At 31.4% G+C, this 17,105-nt stretch overlaps 1 protein-coding gene across 11 annotated transcripts in view; it reads right to left on the reverse strand.

Moving 5' to 3' along the window:
- Positions 1–17,105, reverse strand: part of LOC106786798 (regulating synaptic membrane exocytosis protein 2) — a 95,844-nt gene that overhangs the window by 36,351 nt on the left and 42,388 nt on the right. For 9 of the 11 annotated variants that reach the window (XR_001381695.1, XM_014748565.1, XM_014748563.1 and 6 more), the window contains exons 8-13: positions 13,516–13,723; positions 12,771–13,109; positions 11,891–11,938; positions 7,218–7,485; positions 3,805–4,047; positions 3,023–3,208 (exon numbers count right to left, since the gene is read on the reverse strand). Coding sequence is in view for 10 of the 11 variants with exons in the window: in XM_014748565.1 (XP_014604051.1) it covers positions 3,023–3,208; positions 3,805–4,047; positions 7,218–7,485; positions 11,891–11,938; positions 12,771–13,109; positions 13,516–13,723 (1,292 nt within the window). In the remaining variant the exon portion in view is untranslated. The remainder of the gene's footprint in view (positions 1–3,022; positions 3,209–3,804; positions 4,048–7,217; positions 7,486–11,890; positions 11,939–12,770; positions 13,110–13,515; positions 13,724–17,105) is intronic. The other 2 variants (XM_014748570.1, XM_014748572.1) reach the window with 2 other exon arrangements.

A 17,105-nucleotide genomic window follows, 5' to 3' on the forward strand; every position in this document is an offset into this window, starting at 1 on the left:
AATTGGCTTGTTGCCCAGTTTTATAACTTGGCTCACTATCTCTCTCTTACTCCTACTATTTTCTTTCTCCCTCTCTCTTTCGCTCTCTCTCTCTCTTTCTCTCTCTCTCTTTCGCTCTCTCTGTCTCACTCTCTGACTCACTCTTACATAGAACCACACAAGCACGTACAAGCTAGTCTCCTACAACTCCTTCTTCCACCACCCCTTTCCTTCTACCTCCAGCATTGTTCCTAGATATCTATCTATCTATCTATCTTTCTATCTATCCATTTATCTATCTATCTATCTATCTATCTTTCTCTTTCTCTTTCTATTTCTATTTCTCTATTTCTCAAGCTACCCTCGACGTACACTCGACTCGACGGCTTTACGTCGAAATGACGTCGACGTACCCAAGACAAAGATGGATGTTCGACTAGCTTTTCCGCAGAGTCGCCAGAGCTTCGACCCTCTTTCAAGAAAAAAAAAAAAGGAAAAGAAAAAAATATATATATATATATATATATGTATACCTATAACATATAATGAAGCCAAATATTCGATCTTTCACCGACGTATTTGGTATGTGTTGACAAACGACCATGTGAATCTTGATATTCACCAATTTTGGTCTTTCATGGTAACATATATATATATAATATTCTAATCTATAAATTATATTATAGATGAGAGAAAAATCAATCGATCAGAAAGAACACTCGTTTGGTTTTGTTAAGAAAGTTTCTCTCTCTTATCGATTGATAGTAATTAGATTATCGAAGTTATAGACCTTTTTTTTCTTTTGGGAAAAGGGATTTTATTGAAATTGGAGTTTATGTTAACTCGTAAATAGGAACGAATAAAGATCGGAAGTTGTTGACGTGAGTAACAATAATCGTAGTTAACTTTGACGAGAAGTTTCTCCAAAATAATAGAACGAGCCCGTTCTTTCGTGAATGTGACTCACGTTTTCTAACTTTCCTCCTCCTTTTCCTCCTCCTCATTCTTCTCTTCTTCCTTCTCTTCTCTCGCTCGAGAAAACTTTTTTTTCCTTTTTTTTACGAAAATGCAACGAAGGAAGAATAAACGTCACTCTCGAGGATCTATGAACTCGGATCGGATCACGCGATAGTTGAACTGTACGATATTGTTTTGTTCTTTTTTTACTGTTTCATTTCGTTATTCTTATTTAAAATGATTAATGATATCGTTAATGATATTTAGATAAAAATTGAAAATTATTATTTTGATATGACAAACAAACACACACACATACACGATATTTGAAAATAATCGGTCGAATTTGATTTTACTACTTTTTTGTTTTGTTTTGTATGATTATTAAATGTAACGAATGATGATGATTATTATTATTATTATTATTATTTAAGAAAAAAGTAATCGTTAAACCTGAGGGATACGGATATATGCATTTACTGTATTAAATCCATGGTAATACAATCTTTCGAAAAACTTTGAAGTTGAGTGGAATATTCGTGTTGATAGGGGTCGGGGGTGGGAGACAAAGGGGATTCGTCGTTTATTTGATTATTATTGAAAAAGAAAAGAAAAGAAAAAAAAAAACACAACATATCCATGCTGAGATTCCAAATACGAGGCTTACGTGGCCAGTTTCTTGCGATTTCGGTCGTGTTTCGACCTAATGGTGATGACCCCGTTGGATTGCCATCTTATCTTGCCGTCGAGAAGAAGAAGAAGAAGAAGAAGTAGAAGAAGTAGAAGTAGAAGAAGTAGAAGAAGTAGAAGTAGAAATAGAAGAAGAAGAAGAAAAAGGAGAGGTAGAAAAAAAAGAAGAAGAAGAAGAAAAAGAAGAAGGAGAAGGAGAAGAAATAAAAGTAGAAGAAGAAGAAGAAGAAGAAGAAGAAGAAGAATCATCGAGGTTGAGCGATTCCAATATTTCTTGGTACGACGAACGAATCACGGATTGCGAAGTTAATCGACCGAAATCGCCAGAGACTGGCCCTAAAATTATTTACATACTTTGTTTTCTTGGATTTTTTTTTTTTATTTTTTTTTTTATATATATATTTTTTCGTTCATTTTGCTTTTTATATTTTCCTTTCATTTGTTTCTATTTTGTTCTTTTTTTTCGCCGTACAAAAGTATTTGATTACACAAGCAAACGATCGAAAGTTTTTTTTTTTTTTTTTTTTTTTTTTTTCTAGCCCTTTTCTTTTTTCTCGAAAGGACAAAATATAATGGACTCATTTTCAATGTTCTCGCGGGCCGTAAGCATATACTTTTTCCTTCGAAGTTTTCTTTTTTTGTTTTTGTTTTTTTTGTTTTTGTTTTTTTTGTTTTTGTTTTTTTTGTTTTTGTTTACGTAACACATCGATAAACAACAACACAGATGGAAAATATTAAAAATCGTATTTTATCAGATACGATTTAATCGTTCCGCTTTTTGGTAAGAAACATTTACGACAACGATTATTTAATTAGCGCATACGAGTATCATTGGCCCTTCTTCTTTGAGATAGACAATTCTTTATCCGATTAAATTCATATCTTTCTTTTCCCGTGATAAAAAAATGAAAAGAAATAAAAAAAATAAGAAAAGAAAAATAATTAATCGCGCGTTCAAACGGACAAGAAAAAAAAAAAAAAGAAAAAATAAACGTTTCATATACAATTCGCGAAAAACGATATATTTTATCCCTTTTAAATGTATAATCCACAAAAAGAAAAAGAATACTACTCAATACGATAATTCGCGAATCCCGACGATGATTGGTTGCGTGGAAAAAGATCCAGCCCTCCCCCAGCCCCCCCCCAAAAAAAAAAAAAAACAAAAATATATACACATACCGAATTCGAAATCGAGAATAATAATAGATATTGAAACGCAAACAAACTAACGAACAAACAAACAAACGAACAAACGAAAAAATATATAATAAAAATAAAAATAAATAAATAGAAGAAAATAGATAATACCACGATATATATATATATATATATATATTTTTCTGGGCGTGTTGTTATCGTCGTCGTCTTTGTCGTTTCTAAAGAATGGCCTTACCTGGAGGAACTGCCGATACTACTTATGCTGGCACCGTCAGCCGTTCGTCTCTGTTCCCTGGAGACGTCGCAATCCGTGATGTCGCACTCCGAAGTGTCGGAATCGCTTAATCTCGATGTTGTCGACGGCGGGCTAAGATGGCAATCCACCGGAGTTATCACCATATCCTCGGCCTCCTGATAATGCCTGCAGGATATCAAACTTCGCTTTAACAAGCGCGTACTCCTCCTTTTCTCGAATTATTTCCAAAAAAGGTCACACACTTGGCAGCCTCCAAATATAGGACAGGTATTCCGGTTTTAACGATTCCTCTCTCTCTCTCTCTCTCTCTCTTTTCTCTCTCTCTCTTTCTTTCTATCTTTCTCTCTCTCTCTCTCTCTCTCCCTGTCTCGGTCGCTCGCTTTTTCGATTTTGTTCTTAATCGATATCCTTGATATTCCTAGGCTCGATTACCCAACTCGATCGAGATCGTTTTTATATAACGCATTACGATATAAAACTCTACACTCTTCTTTTATTTATTGATTTATTTAATTTATATATTTTCCATACGTCTGGTTTTTCTATATATATATATATATACTTTTTTTCTTTTGTTATTTATTCAATAATATGCGCCTAAGTATTTCCACGAAATACGCGCACATATTATACGTAATGTACACATATCCCATTATAGGTTTAGTTTTTGTCTATCGCGTTCGTTGATAGATTTATTGAATATTTTTATATTATGTATTATATGTATATGGTAATAATAGTAATAAATATAATGTACTTACCGATGTTCCGCGTGTATCGTCAATGGATGCCATTCTATTTCGTCGTCCAATGGTGCAACAGCCAATTCTATGACGACCTCACCGAGAAAATCATTCGCGTCGTACCTCCCGTAATCCCAAACTGTTATCTCCAATGCCCTCTTTCTAAGCTCCGAACTTCTTATCCCGTTGTAAACGAATGTCTGATTCCATTTAGGATCGTTCGTGTTCGCCAATGTTTTCGTTCGTCTCTTTGACTTCTCGCTAATGCAAACGCAAATGCAAATAATAATAATATAGAATGTGTGATATATTATATACGGTACAAAAGTGTTACGATTTAATTTTGTATCATTTTATTTGTAACCTGTTCCCACCTATTACGATATAATTTCCCTAGTGTAGAAAATGAAAAATAATACGAGAACGTAGAATAGATTGATAAAATATAATACTGAGATTATAAAAAAATATAGGTTCCAGTTTTTCGTTTACGTTATATTATATTTGAACCGACGTATTTTCTGTGTATAAGTGAAAATGAGAAACAAAAATTTATTCTTTTTCAATTGTATTTTACATCCAAATACGACGTGTTCCATCAATGCTTCTCTTTCCTCCAATAACCAGAATAAGAAACTAATTTCTTCTTTCCTTCCATTTTTTTCTTTTTTTTTTTCTTTTTATTTTATTCTTTTCTTCCCAATGTGCGTCACGTTCCAAACCTTTTCGAGCGATAACTTAGAACAGGTATCGGGTGGGGTGGAGTGGTGGTGGGGGGGGGAGGAGGAGGGGTTGTACGCAGAAATTTGCTTAACCAGTTCCCCATTTAAACTTTCTCTCCTCGTATTCCCGAAGAAACCCGGAAGTTTACTTGAAAATTTATCCCCTTCTACCAACTTCCACCCCTTTGTTCCTTTTATAAAAGAAAAGAAAAGAAAAAAGAAAAGAGAGAGGCGGAAGGGAATAGAAGAGCAACGCTATATCGATAAAGAAAATGTTCTTTTTCCCACTGAAAAATTGGGTGAATAATATCGGTTCACCGTCGTAGAAAACGAATCCGCACTGCGTTGAAATTTCCTTCCTTCCTACTTTCTTTCCTTCTCTTTTCCTCTCCACTCATTACTTTGGTTTACTTTACTTTACATTTCTCCGTTAAAAGTAGGTTCCATGACCTTTTTATTAGCACACGAAATAATCCAAATCGCGTGATCGACCGACGTAACTTTTGCGCAACGTTGAACGAACATCGTTGAAAAAACTTTCGTTGAAACATAATCGCGTGTTATTTTTCTCTTTTTCTCTACTTTTCATTGTATTTTTTTTTTTTTTATATATATATAAATACGGGAAAGATAATAATACGCATACACCGACACACACGTATATAGATATATATCCAAAAAAAAAAAAAGAAAAAAAGCAACGATATAATAAATCTTTGGAAATATTAAATTTACTTCTACGCTAAATTACTCTACGAGTCGTGTTGCAACCGTGGAAAATTTATTCCAAGTTGTTGTTGCAAAAATGGGAAGAAGAAGAAGTTAAAAAGAAACAAAAAAAAAAACAACAACACACGCGTATACATAGACACAAGTTGATAAAAATTAGCCTTCACTCGCAAGACTTTTGGCTCGGTGGTGTTCTCTAACTGATATATCAATGTATGTATGTATGTGTGTGTGTGTGTATGTGTGCGTACGAAAACTTCGGTGAAAGGAGAGAAAATCCAAAAGATATGTATACACGTTTGGACGTGGAAAAAGAGTGAAAGAAAGAGATAGAGTTAATGGAAGGATTTGTAAAGTTAACGAAACGAGCAAAACTTCAGGGCCATTAGGCGTCGAGAGAAATCGTTGGCACTACGGCCAAGTTTTCTCGACGAAAGGGTTTTCCCTTTTCCCTGAGACCTTTCTCTCTCACTTTTTGGCTCAAATACCGGCGAGAAAACTGCTTCTTCGTCAAATTATTTATCTTACAAGACGATAGTCTCGACATTTTGGCGCCCACGAGCACAGATACCTACTTTCTACCTACCTACGCTATGTGATAACGTGAAAGAAGAAAAATGCTGATAATGTTTCATAGATCTTAATTTTATATTCAATTTTTTATGTACGTAGTATATTATTTTCAATGTTTCGAAGATTTTTTTATTACTATGGTCGAATAATATTTCAAATTAAAAAATGATTGTCTAAAGATATTAAATATCTGTCAAAAGAGTTATTTGATTAATAAAACAAAGTTATAATAAAAAAAAAATATTGTGCAAAATTTGTAGATGCCATAACTCGTAGTTGTATTACAATTTTAAAAAGATACACACCGTGGGTACTCGTTGAAATCGTATTGACATTCTTCCTACTAATATTTTATTAAACTAAAAAATATTGATTTCTATTTAACAAAAATTCCTATAATACTTGTATCCGAAATATATCAACGTCTATAAAATAACTTTGATACATATTAAATTCCTCTCTCAAAATTTAACAATTTTTTTTTGTATTATTAAATCAAGGTAATAAAAAATACTTGAATATACAATATATTGTTTAAAATGATATGTGTGTATATGTAATTATATGAATTCCATTTAATTTCTTACAAAAGCTTATCGTGTAACTCTTTATAAATTCAATTAGAAGTTAATCATATATTCTAATGTAAGATTTCATAGAAAATTTAATTGGATGGTAATTGCTAACAGTAATTGTCGACATTTAAACGAGAGAAGCTAATTTCTCTCTAATCGTTCACTCTGGAATTCAACAACGTAAGGCTACAACGTTCCTACTGAAATGTTCTCTCTCGTTGGGATGCTTGCCAATGACCTATGTATGTATGTATATATATATATATATGTATCCTATGTAAAATATGTATATACGTATGTTGGTTAGATAAACTTTATGCGACACTTTCATCAAATTGCAGACAGCCTGGAACGATCCTGGAGTAAAGTTACCCAGTAACTGTCGTACGAAGGCCACGGGGACACGTTGTCTCAACAATGTTACGAAATATTCTTTCAACCAATTATCTTCCTTCAACCGCGAATCTATCTTTTCCTTCTTTTAATCTAATTATTACTTATTTTTTCATTTTCTTCTTCTTCTTCTTCTTTATGTAACATTTATTAAAACGACAATCCTGACACGAGAATAATAATCCCACGACGTATATTAATTTATCACGAACATCATATCAAACAAAATTATTCGCGAGACACAAACGATTATTATATTTCATATATATATATATATTCCTTTTATACATCTCATTTTTATTTATCATTTACTTCGCGTAGAATACCAAACAACGCTGCGAACTTTCATTTCAAATTTGTCAAACTGTTTCCCAAAAAAGGGTATCGGATATTTGTTGATATTGATTAATAACTTGAAAAAAAAGAATATAGGACTTACCTTCTATCAGGAAGTAGGAAGATCTTGGCGTAAGGATTTCTCGGTTGACCATCAGGACGTGGGCTAAGAGCCGATGCGCAAATGACAGTGACCAATAGTTGAAGTGCTACAGGATCGAAGGCTAACTTCACTTGAAGATCACCACCGACGTTGACGTTTCCTGTCGTTGCTCTACGTCCATGCCTGACACGTCCTTGAGCGTTTAGGTCCGGTGAACCAGGTGACGTCACTAAAACCGACGGTTTCTCGCGCCTCGCGTCGTACAACTCTGCAAGTGATATCGTATTGTCCCGACAATGCCTTTAATTCACATTGTTTGTATTCACCAAATTTACAAACAACGATGATTTAACGATTGATTTATAGGGTGAGAAACAGAGAGAGAAGGTTTTATATCAAAAAACATGACTGAAAGGGTTACAGAAGGCATTGGGTACGAGAGGGGGGGGGGAGGTGCTTAATATTTTGTCATTGGGTTGGTTAAAAAATTCATGCCGATATATCTTTTTATTCAACAAGAAAATCGGCAAGAACTTTTTCAAGACAATTTAACAAAAATTAATTGTAACCGATTTTATAATGAACAATTGTATTATACGCACGATTAAAAAAGTCCCATTAAGTTTGTTTCGTTATTATATTCGTATATCACTTTATACATTAAAAATATGAATTGGCACGAATTATTTGAACAACCCAATATATTCAAACAATATCTTTATGTTTAAGCCTAAAAATTACAATATATATATATATATATATATATAAAAGGATACATAAAGGATAAATTAGAAATGATTGCAATGATTCGATATGAATAATATATTTCATGTTAACAAATACGATACCTAGGTATGTATGTAGGTTCAAAGCGATATGTTAATTTATTATCGATAGTGTCCATCCAGGTAGCATAGAGTATATAAAGCCAATAAGAGTGAGAAAGAGAGAGAAAGAGAAAGACAGAGAGAGAGAGAGAGAGAGAGAGAGAGAGAGAGAGAGAGAGAGAGAGAGAGANATATTTCGCCTCGGTATCCATTTTTCCTCTACCGAGACTTCGATATCTTTCGTTCTTGGTTTGCTTCATCCCTCCTCCTATTCTTTATCCTTCTAAGAGAGAGAGAGAGATAGGGAAAGAAAGAGAGAGAGAGAGAGAGAGAGAGAGAGAGAGAGAGAGAGAGAGAGAGAGGGAGAATGAGGGAGAATATAACGGGGGGAACTCACGCGAACGATAATAATTTGTACCCCTAGAATGTTCGATCGTATCGCTCGTAATTTAATTAAAAGACTCTTCTGTGCGAATACGGAAGATAGGACAACAACAACGAGATGATCCACGCGAGAGGAGATTATATTTTGCTCGTAAAACGAAACACTTCTCTCTCCCTCTCTCTCTCACCCACACACACTCACTCACTCTCACTTTCACTCTCACTCATTCTATCTCTCTCTCTCTCTCTCTCTCTCTCTCTCTTTCTCGTACGTTTCAATAAAGCTAATCCACGACGCGTTCTCATCATCGAATCACTGCACGGGAAATTTGATGAGATTAATGAAACATCGTTCCGCTCAGCAAGAGAGAGAGAGAGAGAACGCGTTTTTTATTTTCATATTTTTTTGTTTTATTTATATTTTGTTTCATTCCCTCAGAGCGCACGATGCAAAATTATTATAATGTTTATTTATTTATCTTTCATTTGTAAAGTAAATGTCTGATATATTTTTATAGACGCGGTATCTTTTTATAGACCTCTTATCGTTTTATTATTATTATTATTATTATTATTATTAATTATTAATCCTTTGTATTTTCGAACGTACCAGCAACTCGATTTTACGCATATTTCATGAATTTCTTACAGCTATTTTCAAATGATATTTCACACATGGTATTAAATATTTGAAATTTTGTATATTTCAAGGAAAAACACTTGTTCAATATTAAGCAATCTCCAAGATGCATTCTCAGCTTGTCAGTACAAGTATTACAGTAATATGTAGTTTGATGTCTTGTGTCAGACTTAAATTCGTTCTGAGAAAACTTTGCAATCCTTCTTAACTGATGTTAGTATAGCAAGTAACTTTTTATTATTATTAATAATAATAATAATAATAATAATTGTTATATGAGATAATGGTGATAGAATTCTTTCGATAAAATAGATCAAAGCCTACGAACACATTAGGGATCGTTTATTACGAAAGCAAGTATATTCATTTTCTTTTTTTTTTTTTAAATCGAAAGAACACATAATTTTTTCATTAACTATTAATAAAACATCAAAATTATGTGTAATTTTTTTAATTTGAAAAAAAGAAAAAAAGCAAAAATGAATTATAACGTCACTTTCATAATAAAAATTGTTCATTATTATATAACATATGTATATAAATAATATATATACAGGGTATTTCATAATATATGGAACCAACTTTCAAACGTGGACAGGGGATTGAAAAATAATGAAAAAAGTTCATAGAAACGCGTGTCCTGATTTCCTTGTTTCGAAGTAATGTAATAGCTAGTTTTGTGTTCCAATAATCTAGTTAATTTTCACAGGTGCTCAAAATTACCATCCTCTGTTTATTATCCAATCTTGCAGTCATTGTATCATCAAATTTCATAATTTTCACAAAATTTCAGATATCATTCGAGTATACTTGTTCGAATTTTTTCAATGCTAACCAATTGGTATAAATTATGCAATAATTTTCAAATATATCCACGAAAATACAAATCTAATAACGCATTGGTAATAATTTGAACACGATACAAATAGAAAATAATGAAGTGCTATTAGTAAGAGAACCGATTAAACTGTAATGACTAAATTTAATTAACTTAATGTACGACATGAAATAGGACAAGAAATATCCGCAAGAGACAAAGCACCATTTAGAAATACAAACCGAGGATGATCTGTGAAGATAAGCTATCTGGGGATTATCGAAACATAAAGGTGACTATAAGCTTTGGAACAAGATCAAATAGGTCAAACATAGTTCTATGAACTTTTTTCATGATTTTTTATGTAAAATTAGAACTCATATTTTACGAAGCACCCTGTGTATATATATACATACATACATATAATATTACATATATGTATTATTAGTGGATGTATTTACATACAAATAGGGGCTGGGGGTGTACGGTGATAAATAGAATTGTTATTAAAAAAAAAAACCCCAAAAAAAAAATTATATACATTCCTCGGGTTAATATCGATGATATAATGTGCCGGTAATCATCACTGTGAAATAAGTCAACAAATAATTTTAATATAAAATAAATCATAAGATTTATTTTTGTTTACCATTTATTGACTTACAAGGGAAAAGACGAAGTTTACACAGGACACTGATTTTTTTCTTTCTTTTTTTAAATTCCACACAGTTGTAGGAGTCCATCAGAACCATACACTGTGCAAGCAATAAGATTAAATACTTAACTTTTTCGAAGATAACGAAGGGAGCAGTGTGTCATATGCATTCTTATTAATATATCAATTCTTTTCAAATGGAAATATAAATTTTGTACGAATTAATTCATTAGAAAAAGAGAAATTTTATAAAACATATACATGGATGAGTTGAAAAGTTTTGAGCTTTGTGGTTTTCCACAACGGTATTAGCCACAAAACTGTTCAACCCATTCATGTAGATACTTTCTATAATTTCTTTTCTTTGAGAGGAAATTTAATTGTAAAAAATTTACATTCTCATCTCTAACATAAAACGAATTGTTATATAATAATGCATCGAAAAATTGTTTTCCTTTGCTCTCTTGGAAATAGTTGAGTGTTTAATCTTATCGTTTGTACAGTGATATGATGATTCTGATGGACACCTGTAATTGTAGAAAATTTCAAAAAAAATTAATATCCTGTCGACTTTAGGACTTTTTTCTTGTTAGTCCACTGTCATAATTATCAACACAATTATATAAGTAATATGTACATAATACATAGGTAAATAGATATATATATATATATAATATATATAAACATATATCTATATATATATATATATATTAAAAATATATTTATATTTAATCAGTGGAGATAGACAAGCACGGAACGGCAAAATATTACTGCATAGAAATACTTAATATTTAAGTATCGTCACATATATATACGGATAGATAAATATATATATATATACGTATAAAGTTTAAAAAATGTTGTTGCTCCCATAAGAACTAAGTCCTTGTTAAAAGGACGGGTGTAAAGTACTTCAGCAAGGGGAGAAGGTTTATTTTTAAAAGAGAACAGAGTGATTTGGGTCGAGGAAGAATAAAGGTTTTGGGAATTGTAGAAAAATTGGAAAGAGAGGTGCATCAGCACTACGATCTACACTCTACGATAAAACACATCGATAATATAATACACAAAGCGGAGATCGAACTGTCAATCATCATACGTTTTCAGATTCATTTTTTTGTAAATGTTCTTCTTTCTTTTCTTTTTTACAAATTCGATCAATTCTTATTCGAAAGGATTGTAAGGGAGTGATAGAAAAAAAAAAATAGAAAAAAAGAAAGAGGAGATTACAGTAACGTAATAAAATAAAGGGAAACAAATTCGCGAGAGGTTTAGGGTTGTTGGTCGTGGTTCGTTTGTTTGTTATTTTTTTTTTTTTTTTTTTTTTTAAGAAAGAAATTTAAAGCCTACCCCATAGAATACATTTCTTAAGACCTGGAATGCGAAAAATCATATAATCTGTGATAATATAGCGCCGTGTCTAATATAAGCTTAAATACACTTACAATCTATTGTTTTTAAAGATATATATATATATATATAAAATAAAAAAAAAAAACAAAGAAAATATATATGTAACAAATGTGAGAAAGATTTTTGTTCTATCTGTATATAAGATACTTGTGTATGTAGACGTGTGTATGTGTATAAATATTCGACTTACACAATAATATAATAATAATAATAATGTATATTAATAATCTATATATGGAAACTCGACATCGAACTATTTCAACGTTACTTTCTACTTAATTTGTGTCACCACTACGACACCACTACATACTTAGTTTCTTAATTACGCAGACAAATTTTATAAGCGTAACGTGTAACGTTTAATTATCATCTAAGTCTTCGAGAACGTTAAAAAAAAAGAAAAACAATGATTTGAAAAATAATTAAACAAATATATTATTGAAGAACGTTCTCGAATGACTCGTGAAATATAAAGGGACGATTAAAAGTTTCTTAAAAAGTTCTACTCTCTAATTAGAAAAAGATAAAATTAATTTTATTATATTAAATTTTTCTCTTAAGTATATTTCCTTTTATTTTCTTTTCAAAGTTTATTCAATGTCACTTTTGTATGCAACAATTAATCTCAAATTAAAAAAAAAAAAAAAAGAAATAAAAAGAAACAATCCAATTGATTGAATTAATCGTTCGACGTTGAATAAACTCGTGACAAAAAAATTGCATATGTTTTTATTTTTCTTATTTTATATACTATATATATATATATATTATTATATTATATATATATTTTCTAAAATATTTGAAGATTCATAGTCACCTTTATGATGTGGTTGTTGAGGACTGGAAATGGAGTCCTGTTTTGTTCTCCATTGGGTTTGCGAAGTAATTCGTCTGGACGGGACGGACATCGACGTAACCGGTAATCTTTGTTGATGTAATTGTTGTTGTTGCAATTGTTTTTGTTGTTGCTGTTGTTGTCCTACCATAATCGTCGAAGTCGTCATTGTCGTAGTACTAGGTGCCAAAGCAGCCGATAAATTTCGCGAAACTATCAATTCAACTTGAGACTCCTGTCTCGATTCCGCGATAATTTCGTATACGTCCTTGAAGCTCCTACCCTGAAGAGATCTGTTATTCCATTCGAGTACCTCGTCACCTGTAACAATTGGAAAAATTTCCGATCTCCGAATTTGCTGTCCCTTTGCCCATTTTCAATCGATTCGTATTCCGTTCATTCGTTTCCAAACAAAACCACCCCAAAATTTAATAAATTCTAACATATTAAGTTATATAATATTTAAATAAATATTCAATTAAATTTTATATACCAAATGATTTTAAATATAACAGCTCTAAAGTGTTAATAATTAAAAAACAAAAAAAAAATTGTGCACTCGAGAACTGATACCCGCTCGTAAAAATGCAAATAATTTCATTGATATATTATACTTCTTTTTTTTATATATATATATATTTAAATTCTACTATATAAAATATTTAAATAAAATATTTAAAAAAAATAAATTGTTATTTATAATTATTATTATTAAATAAAATCTTACCGGGTCTTAAGTGACCATCAACATCTGCTGTACTACCCTTCTTGACTTTTTCGATAACTGCACCCCTAGAACCATCCTCTAATAGTATCCCACCGACGACCTTGAGACCGAGTATACTTGTACCGGTTTCAGAACCCAAGGACTTTCGTAAGACCATGTGTCCGATTACTTTCTGACCGTCTCTGCTTACTTGCCAGGACAAAGGATGCTAGACAACCCGGAGAATCGTTTTGTTTTTCCATCTAATATCTGCCTTTTTATATTTACTATAATATATTATAAATACTTTTTTTTGTATATACGAAACGACGTTACGTGTAAAATTACTAAAATATTTATCACCAATATTTACTTTAATATTCAATTATTTTAACATTCATATGCATATATATATATTGTTAAAAGATTTTTTATTTTAGGAATGAGACACGTTGAACGTCGTTTTGGCTAATTGTTTTGTTTAATTAAAAGTGATCGTGAGTATTAAATTAGCGTGTAACGTTGTACTAAGAGAAACGTCCTGTTAGATTTGATATTCAATGATTATTAAAAAATGACAAGGAAAAAAAAAATCGTTTTATTCGAAGCTTAGAAAATATTTTTCAAAGTTCTGTGGATAAAATAGATGAAAAGTATTTTTCAGATAATATTACAAATTATTAACCCTTTCGCAACATTTTCTTTTTTTTTAGGATTATCTTGTTTCCAATTGTAACATTGCGTGACTAAATAATGTTGACCCACTTTACATATTTTAATAATATTGATACGTGTTTAAATAAAACAAGACGTTACTCTGCACATTGAAAAGCTGTGATAAAGTTTTGATAGTGGAAAAGAGTTCGTGTGTGTAAAACATGCATATATTATAAGTACACTAATTAAAACAATTCAAGCGTAAGAAAATTACAAACGTCATACGTATCAATAATAACTAAAACAAAAAAGAAAATATAAATAAAAAAGCATACGTGCATAAACATACTTCCGAATTATTTGTTTATCCAACGAAAAATAAATATAAAGAGCAAAGCTGCAAGCATCGAAAAATCGATTTCCTTTCGAATACACACACGCACAAACACACGCGCGCGCGCGCATACACAATGCTGAACGTTTATAAATATCTACAAAGGACACATGACACACGCACACACATGATAGCATAAAAATGCTTAAGCAATAAGTGTGCTAATAACAATAAGTGTTAAAAGCAAAACGTACGATTAAAAGCACGGCATGAAAAAAAATGATTAATATTAATGCAATGTGTTCGATCATGTTACATGTAATTGAAAAAGATAGTATAAAAAATGGTAACTATCCCCATTCCTATAAAAAGTCAAATAGTAAAATAAATAAAAAAAGAAAAAAAAAAAGAACAAAACTTTATGCGAGCTTTGTTAAAAACAATTGAATTCGATTCGAATCGTATGAAATATAATTTCGACGAGGAGTGTTTAAATATTCGTTCGATCGATTTATAATCAAACCTATCGTTGATTTTGATTTTATTTATCTAATATTAATGTTTGATCGATAGTACTCTCGAATATATAAATTAAAACAAAGTTAGGTGGAAATATGGGAAAAATACGAAACGACGTAGTGGTTGTTGTCGATCGGAGGAATGATTTAAAATAAACAAAATACGACACTCGAATAAAACTTTGATAATAATCCTAATCATCGTGAAAGCTAAGCATATTTATATATATATTTATATATATACGGATATAAAAATACTTTTAGAAGAAGATTTTTCTATGACGAAAAAAAAAAGAAGATTACGAAGAAGAAGAAGAAGAAGAAGAAGTAAAAGAAAATGAAGGAAAGTTGAAAAGATGTTTGGTCGAATCATCCAATTAATATAGATTGATATGTGTATTAAACACATACGTACACACATACAGAGGGATACAGATACACACACACACACATTCATATTTATATATATATATATATAAAATACAAACATATATAAAGATATCAAGAGAATTTTCTTCTTGAAAGGGTCGACGAACCGTGAAAGAAGAGTCGAGATAGAAAACTGAGCTTTAATCTCGTAGAAAAGCACGGCTGCCGTCAGCGTAAGTAGTACACATCGAATGTATATATACTTCCTCTTATACACACACATACTAGTTAATGCATACACAAGTGGATAGGTAGATAGATAGATAGGTAGATAGGAAGGTAGATAGATAGAGACAAATACAAATTGAGATGTAGATATAAGAGTGTGTATGATTTTGTTTTTTTTTTTGTTTTTTTTTCTAATATTCAGATCCTCCACGTGACAACAATATTTTTGCATCGAATATGAATTAGGGAACACTCGACTATTTTTTTTTTCCTTTTTCTCTCTCCGCATTCCTAGTTTTATTTTGTCTTTTCATTTTTTTTTATTATTTTTGTGTGTTGTTTTTTTCTAAATATCATTTTATTCCATTCTTTTTATTTACATAAGCTATGACTTTTTATCGATACTGTTGATTCGATTTATCTCGTAACGAAAGAATTCTTACGATTTAAATGACTTTTTCTTCTTCTTCTTCTTCTTTATTTTGTTTTCCCCTTTTTTTTATACGATTGAAAGTAACAAAATACAATGGGAGTTAATACGAACGTAAATTTTCGTTGTGCGTATCGAAATCAACGACAGTTAACGAGAACCCTCTTCTCCTACTACGCTTTCGAAATATACTTTGGAATGGTTCCAATTCGATTAATTATGAAACTGGAACGCTTCTCGAGGGAGTTTCGGATACCTACCACCATAACCACCCCTCCCCTCCCCTTCACCCCCAGCCACCTCTCGCGACACTTTTAATTGGAAATCGGCGGTGTGTTCTTCGATGAAGTTACACCATAACTTAACGACGAGATGAATCCTTCACTTTTCCAAATCTTTCGTTAATACGTCAAACCAAAAATCGAGAGTAAAATTGAAGAAAATTAAGAAAGAAGAAAAAAGAGAGAGAGAGAGAAAGAAGAGGGGTAGGGGGTATAATTGAATGTCATTTTAGTAGGAAAACAAACGATCAATATCAAATCGTTTACAGTAATTTTCTCACGAACTATCGTACAAATTGCTTTTTTTTTTGTTTTTTAATCAACGAATACGCGATCGATTGTAAAATTTAATAAAAATATTATTTTAAATCAATGATCACACACACACACACACACACACGATTTTTATCATGTATATGTATTGTAGAAAGAAGAGGAAAAAAAACCAAAGTGAACATTTGTTCGCGAGCTTTTTTGAATAATAATAATAATAATATGAATGACGTCAAGATGTAGGAGGACGAAAATGTTCATGGGTTTTATATATACGATGGTAAAATGATACTCCACCTTCTCTCTTCTCTCTCTCTCTCTCTCTCTCGTGAGAAATTCTACTCTTTTGACTCCCTTTGATCACTTTGCAACGCGATATCGATCATTACGTCTTTCCTACGTTAATAAACGAAGTGTGCTTAATTTGCAAAGAGTGCTGCTCGCCTATACGCTTTAACTATAAGTGGACTATAGTTTTTGACGAAGTTGAGAAAAAGGAACGAGACATTTTTTTTTTTTTT

The sequence above is a fragment of the Polistes canadensis genome, unplaced genomic scaffold (genome assembly GCF_001313835.1).
Source record: "Polistes canadensis isolate GaletaPanama2010 unplaced genomic scaffold, ASM131383v1 scaffold_82, whole genome shotgun sequence".
Taxonomy (NCBI): Eukaryota; Metazoa; Arthropoda; class Insecta; order Hymenoptera; family Vespidae; genus Polistes; species Polistes canadensis.